We start from the raw sequence: 18,208 nt of genomic DNA, 5'->3' as shown, positions 1-18,208 counted from the left end.
TCATCGGTGTGGGTTTTGCATAAGATGCTGCTAGAGGCTTCAGCTCCCAAGCAGGATGATTTGTGAGGACCGGCTACTTCCACTGCCCTGGTTAAAGGTGTCAAGAATGCTTCCAGTGTGTTTCTGGCTGGTTCTCAGCACTGTTCTAGGAAAGCTGTCTGTAGGCATCAGCTATTACCTCTGTTTAGGGCAAATCATAGGATGTGCCCAAACGATACACCAAGGTTGGGTTTTATTCCAAGGGGCCCAGTCCATGCATCTTGCCTTCCATGTTTGGAGAAATGACAACTTTCAGTAACTGTGTCAATTTAAGGATGAAACCACCAGAGGGCAAGCAAGGTCTGTGTCTATTTTCTTTACTTGCATCCCCAGCATCTAAGGCAGAATACAGGAGGCAGCCCATTGCCCAATCAATATTAGTGAAAACTGTGTTGATTTCCTCTATCACCTAGAGTTGTAAACTGGAGGCACACAGATATGTTGTTTGGCCCACACTGAGCTTTTGGAAATTGCTATAAAAACTGGGAAACATAAACATTCCTTAAAAAGCCCTGGCATGCTGGCACTCTTATTCCTACAGGTTACATTGTCTATGGTAAGAGGTCCTTCAGAGCCAGCTGGGAGGCTACTATTTGTCACAGTTTCCACTGCTCCCTTCACTTCCCACCCCTAGCCGGACCCTTCATAGAATCTGAATTTAGGACATATTCATTCCAACTTTACTTCCTCAAGTTCCATTATTGAAAATAATTTTGTTTGGCTTTGGCATATCTTCTTCCCACCCCTGTCTGTGGAGGGCTCTTCCTAAGTGTCAAGGTAAAAATCCTGGTTTCTCCCTAATTTCAAGAAGTCCAAGAGGCCTGGATTAAGGATAAAGGTTCGTGCCCACCCCCCCCCCCCGCCCCCAATCTGCCCTGCCCCCTACCAGGAGACGACATGACCATCTCACTCTGCACAGCCGCACTCTGCCTTTGTATTGGGAATTCCATGAACTGGGGTGAGGGAAGTGGCACCAGGGATTGGCTCCGGGTACTCACTCTGCTCTTAACCATCATATCTAGGTCTTTGCTGATGTCAGCAAACACTGGCCTCTTGTCTGGTTCCCGCTTCCAGCACTGCAGCATTAGACTGTACCTGGTGAGACAAACAGGTGGGTGGTGACAATCCAGCAAGGATTGCCCAGTCACAACCACCACACCCAGTACAGTGCACCTGGGCCCCAGAGGCTCTGGTCCAAAATCCCAAAGCTGTTCCTGTGTCACTGACATCCTTCTCTGAGTTGGGCCAGGGTATGATGGGTCAGCAGGGGCTCACAGTGTCTGGCGCTGTGGTCCAGCCATGCTTGTTATGGCAGCTAACGCAGAAATGCCAGTCCTTAAAACTCTTATGAAGGATGAACTGTGTATGAACACAAAAACCTGCCAAGCACACTCTGTCTTGCACCTCCCTCCCTCCCTCCCCTGGGGCTCTGGCAGGGCTGCAGGGGCCACCTTGTGGGTGAGTGCTGGGCCTGTGCCTGCCAGTCTAGGGTGCCCAGGGAGGCAGCACCTACTCACCCTTGCACTCCCACAGCCCTGAGCCAGGCACATGGCAGGTGCATGACAGACTTTGTAGAATGAATGGACCAGTGTGTGTCTAACTATGGACGACCCCCTTCTCATGTGTTCTCAACCTGTTCTCCAAGGATCATCTGATGGAACCACCATTTGATGAGAAGATTCTGGTGCCCTCGAGCTGAAGTCCAGGTGCCATCTGCCTGCTCTTTGCCTGCCTTGGTGTCTCCACTTGGGCGCTCCCCTGTATGTACCCCTGGGGCCATTCTGAATTACCTGCCCCTCCCCAAGCATCCTGGGACAGGTCTCTAGCCTTAGATTGAAGCTGCTCCCTCATCCTTCCACCTCTCCTGGGGTCCTGCTCCCACTCAGCTTTTAAGTCCCCCCAGGAGGCCCACCCAGCCCCCAGTGGAATCTGGGTCCCCAGCATCTGCCATCATGCCCAAGGGTGGTTCTCTGTCATCTGTGCCTTTGTCTTAGCCCGTCGCTTCCAGCTGCCCAGCTCGCCTGGGGCTGGCACCCAGGGCTGCCCAGCAGTGGGAAAGGATGAGTGTGCATGACCCCACCCCTCCAAAACCTGGAGTGTCAGTGTCTGGGGAGGCTGGACCAGAGAAAGCATGCTCACATCTCCTCGCTGCAGTTGTCTGGCCTCTCCATCCGATAGCCTGTCTTCAGAAGGTTGAAGAGCCGCTCTGGAGGAATCCCAGGGTAGGGGTTGCCGCCCAGGGTCACAATCTCCCACAGCAGGACACCAAAGGACCACCTGCAGAACCAGAGGGCCAATGAGCGACTGCACTGAGTCTGTGGCATCCTCAGCGCCCCAGATATCCTCCCCCTGAGCAGCAACAGGACCCGAGTTCCCTGTACAGAGAGTGGTCCAAGTGCCCACAGTTTCAGCCTAGGCTGCCCAGACAGATGGAAGTGGAATGGAGGCGGGACCAGGTGTCTGCCTGCCCTGCCCCAACCCCCTGGCAAGCTGCTGCCCAAGCTCAGCCCCCATATCCAAAAAGGGCAGGTGGCTGACCCCTGAGGTGGAGCTCTGTAGCATCAGAGACGGCACAGGGAATGCAAATGAGCACAGTGAAAAGCAGGTCGAACTGAGGCCACAGGGCACCAGGGCACTCTGCAAAACCCCTTCACCTTTTCTGTGTGCCTGGAAATTTTCATAAGATGTTAAAAGGAAAAAACACTCCAATGGGAAAATATCAACTGTGAGGGAAAATTTACTGTCAAGTGGGGACAAAATCATCACAAAACAGCATTATCACACAAGCCCGTTTACAGTAATAAAGAATGCCTGCATGCCACGGACAACTCTAGGCAAGGCCTGTGAGTGCTGGCCGTAGTTATTTAGGGATGGTGGGGCCCCATTGACTTTTAGTCTCTTCATTATGCTTTCCCCTGCATTTCCAGTTGTTTTACAGTCAACTTGGTAATCAGAACACAGCTGTTAAAACTGTTTAAGAATTGCCTTTTCACAGCCTACCTTATTTAAAACATGCAAGGCTGTTTACAGCAGAACATTTGGAAACAAGTCTGTTGTGGTTTTGAAAACAATTGAGAATGCAGTTGGACTTGGAAGACTGAGTTTTGGTCTTGGAGCAGTTTGGGTACCGGAAACCCATTCAAGGTCACTCCACCCTAAACCTGTCTCTGGGTGGGGACCAGTCTCCAGGGACCTGCTTGAAGCCCGCTCACACTCAGGCTCACAGAGAGGGAACTGTTCAGCTGGGACTGTGTGTCACTGAGATGTCCAAAGAGAGGGCAGGGGAGGTGGGGGAGGTAAGGGGGGCTGCAGCTATGGCTCACATCCTCATGCATTCCACCGTGGCACTCAGAACTACTGCCTGGGCCTTTGCCATTTGCTGTGTGAGTACACAAAGCTCCCCCATCCGCAGCCCCCCAGTTTGGGGAGGTCACTCTGGACGGCTGGAATGGGCTGACAGGGACTCAGGGCAACTCTGTTCCCCAGCGGAGCTGCCCAGACAGGTGCATACATGTAACCTCCACCCCAGGAAGGCAACACCCAGACTCACACATCACTCTGGGTGGTGTAGATATGATCAAAGAGGGACTCAATGGCCATCCACTTGACTGGGATCCGACCCTAAGGAAGGAGTGAAAGAAAGGCATTAACGTTGCTCTGAGATCCTAGGAACTGGTGTGTGTGGGGGACACATCTCAGGCTCTTTCAGCTCTTAGGGAACACTGAGTAATGACTCCAGTGTGTTCCTGGGTAGAGGCCAGCAGCCCAGCCTCACAGGTGCTGGAGTCCTAGCCCCGCCTTCCTAGGCTTGGCTGAGACCCGTGAGGGAGTCAGTCGGCCTGCCCACAGCTATACAAGGTGTGCTGGTCATGCACCACATCGCAAGGAATTGATGCTAAGTGCAAGCCAGGCCCCACTGTGGTCACTTCTCGGGAGATCAGGGGCACCGCACCCTGGGTGCTGCCCAGTGGGTAGGCTGGAAGCACTTCCATCAAGATCTCCCCTGATTTCTGAGGGTGAAGGGGTCTGGGAAGCCAACATCCAGTGTTTCCATCTTGGGAATTTCTGACACAAACGAACACACTAAAGGCCTTTCTAAGAAGCTCTGAGCGAAGAAATCAATGTGAGTGTCTTGAGTCTGATTTTTCCCTCTTATTTTATCCCAGGGCCCTTTTAGCATCCTCTGAAAGACTGTCCTCCACCATGGAGAGGCTGGAGTTCAACCTAACAAATCCTTTCTAATGCAACTTAAGAAATAGCTTTTTGGTACAAATAGATCAGCAGGCTTTCCTGGTGGCTCAGTGGTAAAGAATCCACCTGCAGTGCAGGAGATGCGGGTTTGATCCATGAGTCAGGAAGATACCCTGGAGGAGGAAATGGCAACCCACTCCAGTATTCTTGCCTGGGGAATTCCATAGACAGAGGATCCTGCTGGGCTACAGTCCATGGGTCGCAAAGAGTCAGACACGACTGATCGATTAAACAACAACAAACAGGTCAGCATCAAGGCACAACCAATTTAAAAAAAGGCATTTGCTTTGGATTTTAATGCATTTATTGTACTCCTTTTTTTTTTTAAAGTACTATTTAGGATTCATACCCTACATGAAGTGTGACTGCTTCGAGGGTGTGTGTTTCTAACAATGCAACCTGCAGGCTGTGCTCTCAGGGGCCGAGCTTGGGCACCTTGTGCTTCCTTGCTGGGTGACACAGGGCCTTCCTGAGGACCAGTGCATCAACAGGAAGTTCCATCCAGCCCCCTCCACGGGGTAGGGAGCACCCCTCTCCACTTCCCCTTCAGCACTTCTAAGACGTGCTGTCACAACAGAAACCCCACAAGAAATCAAATGTCATCCTCACAGCCCCAGGAGCACCTGGGCTTCACTCGCCCCTCAGAGCAAAGCTGAAGTGTATGTCGTGGCTTTCTGTGTTTTTCTTTTTGAGCAGCATCTGTTCTGAATGCCAGCTTAGCTGTGTGTCTTGAGGGGGCCTGTGATCTTCCCTGTCTAGTCTGTCACAGGGAGGCTACTAGAAAGGGATTGGGAGGATAGCAGCACCAAGAAAGTCAAGACCAATGTCACAGGGAAGGGGACCATACCAGGGAACCAGGTTTCCCAAGAAGGTCCCCGAACCACCTGTTTTAGTGACTTGGAAAAAGCTTCCCAAATCTCTACACTGCAACTCTGGACTTTGTCTCCAGGATCCTCCTGATTGCCTTCCAAACTCACTTAGTCAGCCGTTCCTAGGCCCTTGGACCAGGAGCATACCCTGCTGTAAAGTGGTTCAATCCTTTCTGTAAAGAATGACTAGCAAGCTTGAGTTTAATTCATTTCTTTTCCCCAAGCAAAGGACTAAAGTTACACAGAAAGTAAAACAGTGACCTTCACTCTGCAGCAGTGAGAGGAGCAACTGCAGACAAGAAGATTGTTATTTCTGCAGTGGTGGGTGACCTTTAGAAGTGATAGTGATGAAAAGTGAGAGAAGCTGCAGGAACCCCACTCCCAGCAGGGAGCTCCAAAACAGCACGTGTGGCTGTGAGGAAGAGAAGGAACAGGCTCAAGACTGAGTCCTGCTCTGGGTCTCTGGGGACCCAGGACTAGGAAAGAGTTCGGGGATGAGGACTGGAAGTTTGCACTCTAAAAACCCGCTTTATCTTCCTCAGATCAAAATCTGTCCCCACCCTGTGGGCTCCCTGACCATGCCCTCTGCCCTCAGGCCATCACACCCCAGAGCCTGGTACCTCGCTCCTCTTCACGTAGGAATCCTCTTCATAAACATCTCGGGACAGACCAAAATCTGAGATTTTCATCCTGTGGCCCTCGGCTACCAGGACGTTTCTGGCTGCCAAGTCCCGATGGACAAGCTGTGGAAAAGACAACAGCAGGGACCCCTGAACCCCGGGCCAATCGCTGGCGGAGGGGGCGCGGGGCTGGGGCGGCACGCACCTTCATCTCAGCCAGGTACTGCATCCCTCGTGAGATCTCCCAGGCAAAGGAGACAAGGTCGCCCATGGTCAGGGCCTGCTCCTCCAGGTTGTCCAGGTAACTGGAGTTGCGGCTGCCCCCGCTGCCCACGTAGCCAGGTCCCGCCTTGCGGCTCTCTCGGAGGAAGCCCCGCAGGGAGCCGTACTTGGCATACTCCAAGATGAGGAGCAGTGGCCCTAGGGGCAGAGCAGTAGGTACGTGGGCTGGCTGCTTAGGTGACCCTGGGCAGGCAGAAGTTGGGCCAGCACGGGGCAATCACTTCCAGCATCCTGAGGACTCAAGCCTCAGCTCACTCTCACATCACTCTGCTCTCCACCTTGCAGCGCTATGTTACTTCAGTCATGTCTGACTCTTTGTGACCCTATAGACTGTAGCCTGCCAAGCTCCTCTGTCCATGGGATTTTCCAGGCAAGAAGAGTGGAGTAGGTTGTCATGTCCCCCTCCAAGGGATCTTCCTGACTCAGGGATTGAACCCAAGTCTTTTACATCTCCTGCATTGGCAGGCAGGTTCTTTATCACTAGTGCCACTTGGGAAGCTCCTGCATCTTGCAGGGGCTTTGGATTCCAAAGCCAGCTGCCTGGACAGTTGACCACAACCTCTTTCCTGGGTGTCCAGGGCAAGCAGTCACTCCATTTGAAGCTGCCCTGGGAGATAACCACTGCTGCTCGGATGTCAGGAACTTTCTGTACCCCTGGTCTTGCCACAGTATGGCCTGGGGACAGCTGATGGAGGCAGAGGTTCTGGACTGCCCCTGGCCACCCTCTCCCTGCCCTGCCTGCTCTCAGGCCACAGTCCTCCCCGAGGCCCGGCCCTGAGTGCTACTGGTGCCCCTGCTGCTCTCTCTCTGTCGGCCTCCCATCTCCCTCACACCCCAAATACACATGCACCCACACGCACACACACACACACACACACACACACACACACACACACACACACAAAGTGGGAGGCCCCCAGGGACACACACACACACACACACACACAAAGTGGGAGGCCCCCAGGGTGGCAAAGCAGTTTTGGAACACCAATAGAGCAAAATGCTCTTATGTGAAAAACGATCTGCCATTGCCTTTGCCACCCCAGGCTGGGGTGGGGTTGAGATCACCTGGAGGTTATGGCATATCTAGTAGGTGCCCAGGAGACACTGCTCATCTCTGGACTTCCCTGTCTTAAGGGCTCGGCCTGGGGCAGGGTGCTGACAACCAGGATGTCGCCAGAGACCCCAGGGAACACTCCTGTGGCAGCCCTCATGGTCCACTGACACACAAGTTTCAGGCAAGGGCCAGAGAAACCATGCTTCCAGGAAGAGAGAGGACAGGTGCCAGAGAAGAAAAGGATGGGGATGAGGGAGAATGCAGAATGGAGCAGCCCAGAGCCCCTGGCTTGTGCCCAGCAGCTGCTAGTCCCCGGCTGGTCTTACCATCCTGGCTGCAGGCCCCGTACAGCTTGATGACTTGTGGGTGGTTGAGCTGCTTCAGGAGGTTGAACTCTGATAGCAGGTCCCTCAGCTCGCTTGGGGAGGCATTCTCTGAAATGCACAGAAACAAAGCAGGTCACAAAGTCCCTGCTACCACCGTGCTGGGTCACAGGCGCAAACAAGGGGTCTACACAGACTTGTCTCCTTCCCAGACATCCTACTCAGGTTCAGACTGAGGCCTGCCAGGACCTCACTGCTTGGAGCTACTCTCAGCCCATGGGAGGGTCAACAGCGGCCTCAATTGCCTACAGGGAGTAAGAACCAGAGGAGCGCACTTCCAAGTGAGCAGAGTCTTTCCACGGAAAGCCTTCTGGGCTGGGCTATGCATGCAAATGGCATTATTTCCCTGCAATCACCATCTCTCAAAGACAGTGGCGTTAACCCTTCGTTAACCCTTCTGGGGAGGTAAAGGGACTCCCTGGTGTCCCCAAACACCTGCCAACCAAGCACTTGGCAAAGGGGGGTGAGGCCCTGGAGAAAGGTGAAGGCCATGAGACTTCACGGAAGTCGTCTTGCCATGCTGAGTGTGTGTTTTCCAAGGGCAGAGATAGTTGTGCTCAGGAGCTTGGGTGTGGAGGTCTCCTGGCCAACTGTCCTCCTGGGTCATGGCCCCACATCCCACTGCCCAGTTGTGCCACTGCCTCTGGCTGTAGACTTGTCTGGAAATGAGAAGACAGCTGCAAGATGGGGCATTGGAACCCTTTGGACCACACATGAGTGACCCAGGGCCAGTCTCACTGTGCCCTCTTAGGGCCTGGGGTCTCATAGACAAGGGGCAACCCTAGTCTGAGGGCCTGGGTAAGTACACAAAAGTACCCGGCACTGCATGGCTCCCCGACTGCTGAACATCAGAGTGCATCAACCTAAAATGTGCCCATCACATGGCCACTGGGCCCTCAGTTGGTCAAGCTGAGGCAGAACTCAGCCATGGCAGAGGACTGTCTACCCAGTCCCTGCTGAGAAGCAGCAGTGAGGATACCCAGCATGTGCTAAGACTGGGGCAGTGCTGGCCCACTAAGGGCTGGGGGGGATGGGGACTGGGAAAGGCAGGGACCTGGGGGACAGGGGCCAGTCCTTACAGGTGGTCTCTTCACCAGGACCTCAGTGGACGCTTGGCGAAAGAAATTAATGGGGCAGACTGAGGTGGGGAGAGCTGTCGGTTTTGAACTTAAGGGCTTTTAATTTAAACTCGGATCTTTACCCAACACTGATACACAAGCAACATGGCTCTGAAAGCTTTCAAGGGAGGAATGTCTTACCCTGCTTCTCCAGGGACTACACCAGCCCACATCATCCATGGTGGAGGTCCCTAGACTGCAGCCACTCAAGAAGAGCAGGGGAGGCGTATTGGTTCTTCAGGAGGCAGCAGGCTGATTGCCAGAGTCCTGGCTGTCATAAGGGCTTCATCCACCCACTGGGGCCCCCGCAGGTGTGAGTGGCAGAGCCCCCTGTGTACTGCCTGGGCACGTACCTTTCAGCATCTTCACAGCCACAGTCGTGTACCCTGCTTTGCCTTTCAGCCGAAAGGCTGTGGCCTTGACCACTTTTCCAAATTCACCTTCTCCCAGAGTTTGTCCAAGCACCAAGTTCTTCCGTGGGAATTCCCACTTGGGATCCTCCTACATTGGGTTTGAAGGAAAAAGAGAGGGAAGAGAGATGGCGAAGGTAAGAAGAAAGGAAGAAGGCAAGAGCCGGCGGACAAGCTCCGTGTGCAGACGGCCGACTGTCACCTGAAGTGACAGGTGACAGTCACCATGTCCAAGGGCAAGACCCCACAGTCAGGCCCTGAGGTGCCATGACAAGATGCGTCCCCCCACAGGAAGGCAGGTGTTGCCACAGTCTGGCTGGACTCCGTATGCTCATACCCTCACTGGCCTCCATCTACTGTAGATGCCCTGGGCCACCTCAGGCCCAGGGCCTGGTATCTCCAGTGAGGGAGTCAGGGTTTACTCAGCACCCACAGGTGCTCACAGGGGGACCACAGCCTCTTCCCTGGGACTCAGGCCCAAGCCTCATGGCACCACCTCTGTTTTGGACACCAGGCACTGACAGTGGCCCAGGCTCCAGGACTTCCAAGAGAACTCAAGTGGCAGCTGTGGCCCCAGTTGCCTATCAGCCCTGCACTCCCAGCTACAGGAGGGGGTGTCAAGAACACCTTCCTGGTGTGGCAGCCTCTAGAAAGTTACCACTGTGCCCCTCAGGTACCCCCCCATCCCTCCCTGACAATGTGTGGAAGAGTCTGCTCCTCCCACAGCCCAGCCACTGGCCAGAACTTGCACACACCGGCCTTCCCAACACACCATGCCCACTGAAGACCCCTCTGGGGTGGGGTCTCCAAGACTGGCTCGAAGACCTGAACTCTGGGGATGCTGAAGCCTGTCTGGAACCTGCCTTCCCGTCAGCACTGGATGCCCAGGTCCCCAAGTCTTGCTGTGGCTGGGTGTGGGCATGGCTCCATGGGCTGCTTATGATGTGCCTGGCAGGCTCGCCTAACCCACAGACACACACTGGTGACCCACTGCCCCCCACCCAGGGACCAGAACCCTGTGTTCTTACGTCTGGGAGCACAGGCAGGCTCCTCTAAGCACCACGGCCAGGGGCGCCTTCCAGCCAGCTCCCCAGGTGTCCTGGTGTCTCAGCTTCCCCAATAACCCATGTTGTTTGTTCTTTAAGTTGCAAAAGAGGCAGTCGTGTCTGACTCCCATGGACTGTAGCCAGGCTCCTCTGTCCATGAGATTCTCCAGTCAAGAATACTGGAGTGGGTTGCCATTTCCTCCTCTACCAAGAATCCATAGTCAGGCTCAAAGGTGACAACACAGTCACCACCACCCTGGTGTCCACCCTGCACTGGATAACAGCTGACTGCACACAAAGACTGGGCTAAGAGGGGATATCTCTGATTTGTTTCTCTTTAAAAGTGTTAAAACCCCAAAGTGTCCTCCCCACTTTATGTAAGACAGAACTAAGGCCAAAGGGTCGAATAATGTGTCTAAGACCTCAGAGCTGGTCAGTGTGGTCCTGGGCCTGCGGCCCAGCTCTGGCTTCTCTGCACTCTGGGCTAGAGGCTGAAAGTGGTCTGTGGCCCCCCCACAAAAGAACCTCTCTCATTGTGTGTCTCAGCACAAACCGCCAGGGCATATAAGGGAATCAAATGGCTCATCCCTGGGCCACGAGGGCCATTCCCAGATGTGGTGGCCACAGGGGCCTCCTTCCAGACTTTGCTGGTTCCAAACACTCAGCAGGTGGGAGGTCTCCAGCCCCCAGTCCCCATAGTATTTCAGTCTCCTCAGCAAAAACACTGGAGGGCAGACAGGCGGAGGAGCAGCCTGGCCGGGCAGGAGGTGGTGTCTGAGCCTCCCACACTAACTGCAGGCCCAGACCATGCCATGGAGGAGGAGGCTTGGGCTGATTCTCCCCTCTTGGCAGGCCAGTCACAGAGTCCTGGGGCCAGGCTCCCCTGATGGTGCCTGAGAGGCCTCTCAGCAACCCCACTCTCCAAGCCACAGGCAGAATCCCCTCCTGGCTGCGGCCAGGCCCCCCACCTGCCAGTCTCTCTCGCCTGGATGGGGACAGTGTTTCATCATGGGGCTCCTACCCAACAGACTCCCCAACAGAGCGACCCGTGGAAATGAAGGCAGAAGATCAGCTTCCAGCCCTAGGGTGGTCCTACCTTCTGAGAATAAAACCCACACACTCCTCCTCAGGGCCTCCCCCAAGGCTGCATCCTCCAGCACTTGGGGCCTCCGTAGGAGATATCTTAGGCGGGTACAGCATGGCCTGCCCTCTCCTTGGAGCCTAATGGCCCAGATCTCAGTCATTTAAATCCGCACCCATCCTTTTCCACACTGATTCACGCTCTCTGCCCCACCCCTGCCTTCTGCCCTCCCTGAAAGACAGCTCGGTGGAGGTTAGAAGACAGCTGGAAGCTCACGAGGTCCTCCTGGCAGGCAAGGATGCAACAACCCCAAGGGCCCTGCCCCTTCTGTCCCCCCCTCCTTCCCCAGCTGCCCTAGACCAGAGGCTACCCACAGGGCTACCTGGAAGGGCTGCCTCCCTGGCCCTGCTGCCACATGGAGAACCTCACCGGGATCTTGAAGGTGTCCACTAAGACCTGGTTCTCCATGGAGTCCAGAGAGGGCCGGCAGGCACCAGATGAGGAGTAGCTGACCGGGAAAGCTTGGGCGGGTCGACGGAAGGTCATCTCAGCCGAGGCAATGGGCGGCTTGTGGGCATTCTTGCGGTAGCGGTGGATGCAGAAGGTGGACAGCAGCACAGACAGCAGCACAGGTACGATGGAGAAGACCACAGCTGCCGTGATCACTGTGCAGCAGAGGTCATCACGCAGGGTGTCTGCGGGCGAGTAGGGGCTGTGAGAGTAGACACCCCACAAGGGGGACCCCCAATACCCAACAGAGCCACACCTGTGACAGCCAGAAGTGGCTGCTGTGACCGACTGTGAGCTGCCTGCCAACCCTCCTGACCCATGGCAGGTACTGTTCTGTATGTTTTTGCTACAAGAGACTATTATTGCCCTTTTCTGGAAGGAATGAGCATTTATAAACATCCTGCCTGAGGTCACACACCAGAGGTTGTGCACCCCTGCACCTCCCCCACCCTGGAACGTTGCACTGAAGCCAGAGGCCCAGGGGCCCGGGGGGTGGGAGAAGTTCTTCTCCTGCATTCCTAATATCTTCTGTATTTTCTTCATGTTCAATATATAGTGGAGAGGAAAGACAAGTGGCCCAGGATCTGGGCCATGCAATGACCACCCAAATGCCAGAAAAGCTCCCCATGTGTTCAGTGGGGCCCCCCTGTTCTAGAAGAAGCACCTGGAGGGTGCTGGGAGGGGGGACCCAGCTGGCCAATGCCACAGGCCCAGGAAAGGCTCTACACAGGCAGAGTCTGAGGATGCTATTTGGTGGAATAACTAGTTTTCCAGCCCAATCTTTATTATAGAACTTGAGGCCAGGGAATTCTTTGGTGGTCCAGCAGTTAGGACAAGGAGCTTTCACGGCTGTGGCCAAGATTCAATCCCTGGTTGGGCACCTAAGATCCCATAAGCCTTGCCAAAAAAAAAAATAAAAGGAACTTCGGGCCACAAGGCAGTCTTAGTAGCCTTGAGCCAGCTCCTTGTCTGCACACATGGGGGAACCAAGACCCCAGGGAAGGAGGAAGATCTCCTAGGTTTCTCTTCCTTCCTGCAATCTTCTCCCTTGCTCCCTGGAGGCTCAGGGAGGTGTGGGGATCCCGGCCAGCTGTGCCCCCCACCCCCCCACCCCCCCACCCCCAATGCACCTTGGCTATCCTCCGGCTCGCAGAAGCACTTCTTCTTCTCAGGGAAGCAGTTGCAGATACCGAAGCCAGCTTTAATCCCCCGGCGCTCCCCAGGTTCGTGCCCACCAATGATGCTGCCGCCCCCTGAGGACAGACACCACCCACTCAGCAGCCCACTCTCAGCCTCCAGGGGGACCTGGCCAGCCAGGACCACCAGACAGGATCATGAGAGGCCCCTCCCCACCTGATGTCAGCACTCTCACGCCCAGGGAGCACAGTGAGATCAGAAGTCTAGGTCACCCCAGGCAAGAGCCTCAGCATGCATGCATGTGTGCTAAGTCGCTTCAGTCAGGTCGACTCTTTGCAACACTGTGGACTGTAGCCCACCAAGCTCCTCTGTCCATGAGATTCTCCAGGCAAAAATACTGGAGTGGGTCACCAGGCCCTTCTTCAGGGGATCTTCCCAATCCAGAGATCAAACCCGCACATCTCCTACATTGGCAGGTGGGTTTCTTTACCACTAGCGCCATCTGGGAAGCCCCAGTTGCAGCATGATGAGCCCCCAAACCAGCTCCCTGGCTGCAGCAGGTGAGAGGAGGAACCCACAGGCTGCCCTGGGCCCAGGTCAAGGTCCACACTTGGTTACTTTTCAGAAGCAGAAAAGGGGCAGAGGGGGCAGCTGGCAGTCAGCAAAACGGGGGACAGGGAGTCGTGCCCCATGAGTTGGCTAGAGCAACACTGGAAGGGTGTGGGTCAAGCCAGCAAGCTCTAATTTGGGGGGAGGAGCGCCTTTATTAAAAAAAATGTTAGGAAAGGGCTCAGCACGCAAAACCCAGAAGCTTGGCTGGTCTGGCTGAAATGCAGGTGAGAGTCCAAGCCCCTTTAGCTTGTTACTCCCCCCACCCATTCAGGCTCCTGCTCGCTCAGAGTCACGGTGCAGGCTCATCGGGCTGCTTACGGAGGCAGTCCTGGGGGCAGATGTTGGGGTCTCTGCTCTCCACGGCGTCACAGTGGCCATCGGGGCAGGTCCTGATGCTGGGGGAGCAGGTGGAGAAGTTCCTGGTTATCCCTACAACACAGAGTGGGCAGTTATGACCACAAGGGAGCAGCTGCCCTGTTCAGACTGCAGAGCCAGGAGAGTCACACCCCAGGGCCTTCCAGGTCAACCCTGTACCCCACCCCATCCCCTGCAAGGAAGAGCAAACTGAGATCTGAGCAGAGAAGAACCACACACAGAGCCCCACCAGCAGGGCATCCCTGAGGTACAGGGCAGCCAGGATGGTGGGGGCCAGAGGAGCCAGGCAGTCCCAGAGCTGTGCCAGGCTCACATCAGAGAGGCCAGAAGAGACCAGATGAGGCTGGGACCCTCTCTAGGCTGCACTGTGGGTGGGACCCTCAGATTGGTGGGCCCAGCTGGCAGCCAGTTACTGTCCACACCCAAGGCTGCTCAGGTCCCTCCTATTTGGGTCCATGTCCCCTGGGCTGGGACCTCCTGGGTAGAGCCTCTCTGAAGACCACTTTGGATATTTTGAATTATTTTAAGGTTTGTGTTTTCATGAAGTAAAGCCAACCATAAATGACATGTCAACAGTGTAGTCTACCTTAATTCCTCCACTTCTTGGATGCACAGTAATATTACCAAGAGATCTTCGAAAAGTGTCTGTGAACTATGTGTTTAAAAACATTGGGTGAATAGGGGGAAGAGTGGGGAGAAGGGATAGTCAGGGAGTTTGGGATACACATGTATACACACTATATTTAAAATAACCAACAAGAACCTACTGTATAGCACATAACTCTGCTCAATATGCTATAAAAACCTCAACGGAAAAAGAATTCGAAAAAGAATATATACACGTATATGTATAACTGAATCACTATGCTGTACACTGGAAACTGACACAACATTGTTCATCAACTATGCTCCAATATAACATAAAAAGTTAAAAAAAAAGAGAAGGCATTGGGTGAATATAGTGGCTCAGATAGTAAAGCGTCTGCCTGTAATGCTGGAGACCTGAGTTTGATCTCTGGCTTGGGACAGTCCCTGGAGAAGGAAATGGCTACCACTCCAGTATTCTTGTCAGAGAATTCCATGGACAGAGGAGCCTGGTGGGCTACAGTCCACAGAGTCCCAAAGAGTCAGACACGAGTGAGCGACTAACACTTTCAATTTCACATTCACAACTGCACATGTATTTATGTGTATATGGGTAGAGAAATGGATATATACATGTTAATTACCATCTGGTTTAGGCACCAATACAGAAATTCAGAATTTTAGAATAAAGTAAAAAGAAAACACACACATCTCAACTTTGGCCCCGACCTTCTCAAGTCCAGAGCGAGCTCAGTCTCAGGCACCTGTGATCCCATCGGTGATAAACAGTTGGAAGGTTCTCTGTTCCCTGCGCTCGTGACCACCCTCTCCTGGCATCAGGAGCCACGGCAGGGACCAAGCGCAGGGGAGGACTAGATGGGCAGGGGTGGGGGGTGTCACAGAGGCTGGCAGGGCCCGCATGCACAGACCCTACTCCCCCTCAGCCCCCATCACGCTCCCCGCCGCCTGGCTCTGCCCAGGGCTTACCTTTGCCATCTCCCTGTCTCCACTCGCACCTGCCCGTCAGAGAGCCCAGGCCACCGCATTCCTCACATTCGGGCTGCCTCTTGCTGACCGCGCAGGACAGGGGGCAGCCAGGCTCTTCAGGCATGTCTAGGGGTGGCAGAAAGCAGTCATGGGGGGCCAGCCTGCCATGGGCACCCATGGGTGCAGGCAGCACTGGCTGGAGCTGTCCCGAGTTGAGCCCAGAGGGGAGGCAGTCACTAAACTCTGGGGGCGCAGGGTAGTGAGGGGGCTGCTGGGGGAGGGGTGGCATCATAGTCACACAGCAGGGGCAGCTAGGGGGCTGAGTATGGAGTGGGGATGGGAGGTGGCCAGACTCATCCAGGGACACGCAGGACACCCAGTTAAACTTGAACTTCAGAGAACAGTGAATACCTGCTTTGTGTAAATATGGCCCTAATATCACAGGGACATAGGGGAGTTTGTCTTCTAATTCACTGCAAAGGCTGCACGAGATGTACTTACACCACAAAAATTGCTCGTTGTTTACCTGAGATTCACACTCAACCTGGGTCCTATATCGTACCTGGCAGCCCTAAAACAAGCGCACACGTAGGACCCGCTGACAGAGGCAATGGGCAGCAGCGGCCACCCACAATGCTATCACACTGGACTAAACTGTGTCATGCCTCCCCCATCACCCTTCCAGTGCAGCTGTGCGCTGTCTTCTCGTCTTACAGAGGAGGCTCAAGAAAGCCCACTGATCAGTGACGGGGTATAGGACAGCACCCCTCTGTAGGAATAGCCCGAGGCTCTGCCACGCCCCATCCACCCTGACCCTTCCCGCAGCCGGGCACTCACACTGCCCTTCCACGGTAACGAGCAGCAGGGCCTGCGCTTGCTGGCGGGTTGGCTTCTCGGCGGCCACCACTGTGTACTGGAGCTGGGAACACTCGGGCCGCTGCAAGGCCTCCGTGTCATTCACGAACAGGGTCCCCGAGGTGTCCTCCGCCGAGGTGACCATCCCCAGGGCGCTGCAGTTGGCGCTGGAGGGCTGCAGCCTGTACTGCACTTGGATGCCACTGAACTCCTGGCAGTTTTCCACGCAGACTTTCCCGATCTAGGCATGGGATCACGGAACCCTTAGCCAGGTGAGTGGACCACCTGGGACAGTGGCTGGAGGGGCTCCATGCCAGCTGAGTCCCAGGACAGTTTCCCACTCAGCCCAGAGATGGTGGCCCCCAATCTCCCCATGCTCCATGCCCCTGGAATCTGCAGACCCATCTGCCTGCCTGGCCTGGCCTGGCCCTGCGCAGACCGTGACACCACCCTTCATCCCTGCTCCTGGGAGCCAGAGGTGAAAAGAACACAGGTGCCGGGCTTTGGTTTAGGGACTGGCCCGCCCGGGAGGCACTTGCTGGCTTGCCCGGCTCACCCCTCACTTGCTCCCTCATTCGGGCACAGAGGCAACCTGGGTGCCTCCCACACACCTCCCTCCCCTCTGGGCACCACTAGGGTCCATCCTCAGTGTCCTGCCTGGGTCGCCTGCCTGGTCAGCCAGAGCTCAGCACCTGGGCCATAATTCACACAGCAGGGTTGCTGTCCCACCCAGGTCCTGGAGCCTCCTCCAAGACTTGGGCCGGAACCCCTGGGAGAGAAGGGATACTTCTCCAGGGATGCCTCACGGCCGCAGTGGTCACTGGGGCCTGGACTCTCCTTTTCCCTACCTCACCACCCAAGGTGGAGTTAGGGCTGCTGGGGCCTGAGATCAGAAGCTCTGACCAGTCAAGGTCGAGGGCTGCGGGCCTGGCGGCAGTGGTGGCACAGGGCCCCCTGCCTGCAGCCACAGGCCAGGCCCTTGCTCAGCCTTGCTCAGGCCCAGGGCAGAGCCAGGCTCCACCAAGCCCACTCCTCACATCACAACAAAACTACCTCCTAGGCTCCGAGCACTTCCTTGTACAGAGCAGGTTCACTTCCACTTTCTCCTGTGATCCTCAAAATTGCCTGAGATCACCACTTTCAATTTATAATCATGAATGCTAAGGGGGGGCTGGTGAGAGACAGCAGTGTGTGTAAGGCTGGGCTGAGACTCGGGTCTCTGCACCCTCCTGAGTCCAGGCACAGTGAAAGACTTAGTGGTCAGGGGTGGGAGGTGTTGCAGAGGCTGGTGGGGCCCGCCCTCCCAGACCCCACTCCCACTCAGCCCTCATCACCCTCCCCACTGCCTGGCTCTGCTGACACACCCCTGGCAATGCCTATGCCCGCCTCAGCCCCCCTGGACACCCGTCAGGCCCCTCTGCTTCGTCACCTCTCACCAGCCTTGCCCTCTGCCTCCAGGAAAGGCCTGGCGGGGGTGGCAAGTGGGGAGCCTGGCTGTGTCCAAGGGTGGGGCTCTTCTTGTGCTGGGTACTAAGTGGCTGTCAGGAGCGGAGGTGGCATGGGAACCAACCACAGAAACTGGCAAAGCCACTGTCCTAGTTAGGAGATGACCCTAAATGGGATATTCTAAAGGGCACATGGCCACAGCTATGCCATTAGGAGAATGCAGTATATTAAGTCATGCTTGCCATAATTGCAAGTAAACTTTAAAAAGTGCTTCAGAGAAACATTCTAGAAAGAATTGCACCAAAACGTAAAACACTGGCTGATATGAGGAAAAGAGATCGCTCTTATCTATCCCTTATATCCTTTTGACAAATTCTTACTACTTCCCTTTTTTTTCCTACTTCTAATCACTATTTTCTGATGACAAATGCAAAATAAGCTCTAGCAAACAGACTTGCAGGAAAGTAGGAAATAGAAGCACTTCCTGTCTTTCCTTGCAGAGGTCTCCACTAATGCCTGTGTTTGCACACTTGGAAATTTCTAGC

The 18,208-nt window shown here is 55.0% G+C and overlaps 1 protein-coding gene across 1 annotated transcript in view; it reads right to left on the bottom strand.

The window, feature by feature from the left end:
* LOC122691256 (proto-oncogene tyrosine-protein kinase receptor Ret-like) overlaps positions 1–18,208 on the bottom strand; it is a 52,926-nt gene that overhangs the window by 3,919 nt on the left and 30,799 nt on the right. The window contains exons 7-18 of the mRNA XM_043897910.1: positions 16,200–16,458; positions 15,363–15,488; positions 13,734–13,844; positions 12,797–12,919; positions 11,586–11,851; positions 8,973–9,120; positions 7,445–7,552; positions 5,985–6,199; positions 5,780–5,902; positions 3,590–3,660; positions 2,179–2,316; positions 1,038–1,134 (exon numbers count right to left, since the gene is read on the bottom strand). Of these exons, the coding sequence (XP_043753845.1) occupies positions 1,038–1,134; positions 2,179–2,316; positions 3,590–3,660; positions 5,780–5,902; positions 5,985–6,199; positions 7,445–7,552; positions 8,973–9,120; positions 11,586–11,851; positions 12,797–12,919; positions 13,734–13,844; positions 15,363–15,488; positions 16,200–16,458 (1,785 nt within the window). The remainder of the gene's footprint in view (positions 1–1,037; positions 1,135–2,178; positions 2,317–3,589; positions 3,661–5,779; positions 5,903–5,984; positions 6,200–7,444; positions 7,553–8,972; positions 9,121–11,585; positions 11,852–12,796; positions 12,920–13,733; positions 13,845–15,362; positions 15,489–16,199; positions 16,459–18,208) is intronic.

Source organism: Cervus elaphus, unplaced genomic scaffold (genome assembly GCF_910594005.1).
Source record: "Cervus elaphus unplaced genomic scaffold, mCerEla1.1, whole genome shotgun sequence".
In the NCBI taxonomy this organism is placed as follows: Eukaryota; Metazoa; Chordata; class Mammalia; order Artiodactyla; family Cervidae; genus Cervus; species Cervus elaphus.
Note: the sequence above shows the minus strand (reverse complement) of the source record. Positions and strands in the feature narration are given on the sequence as shown.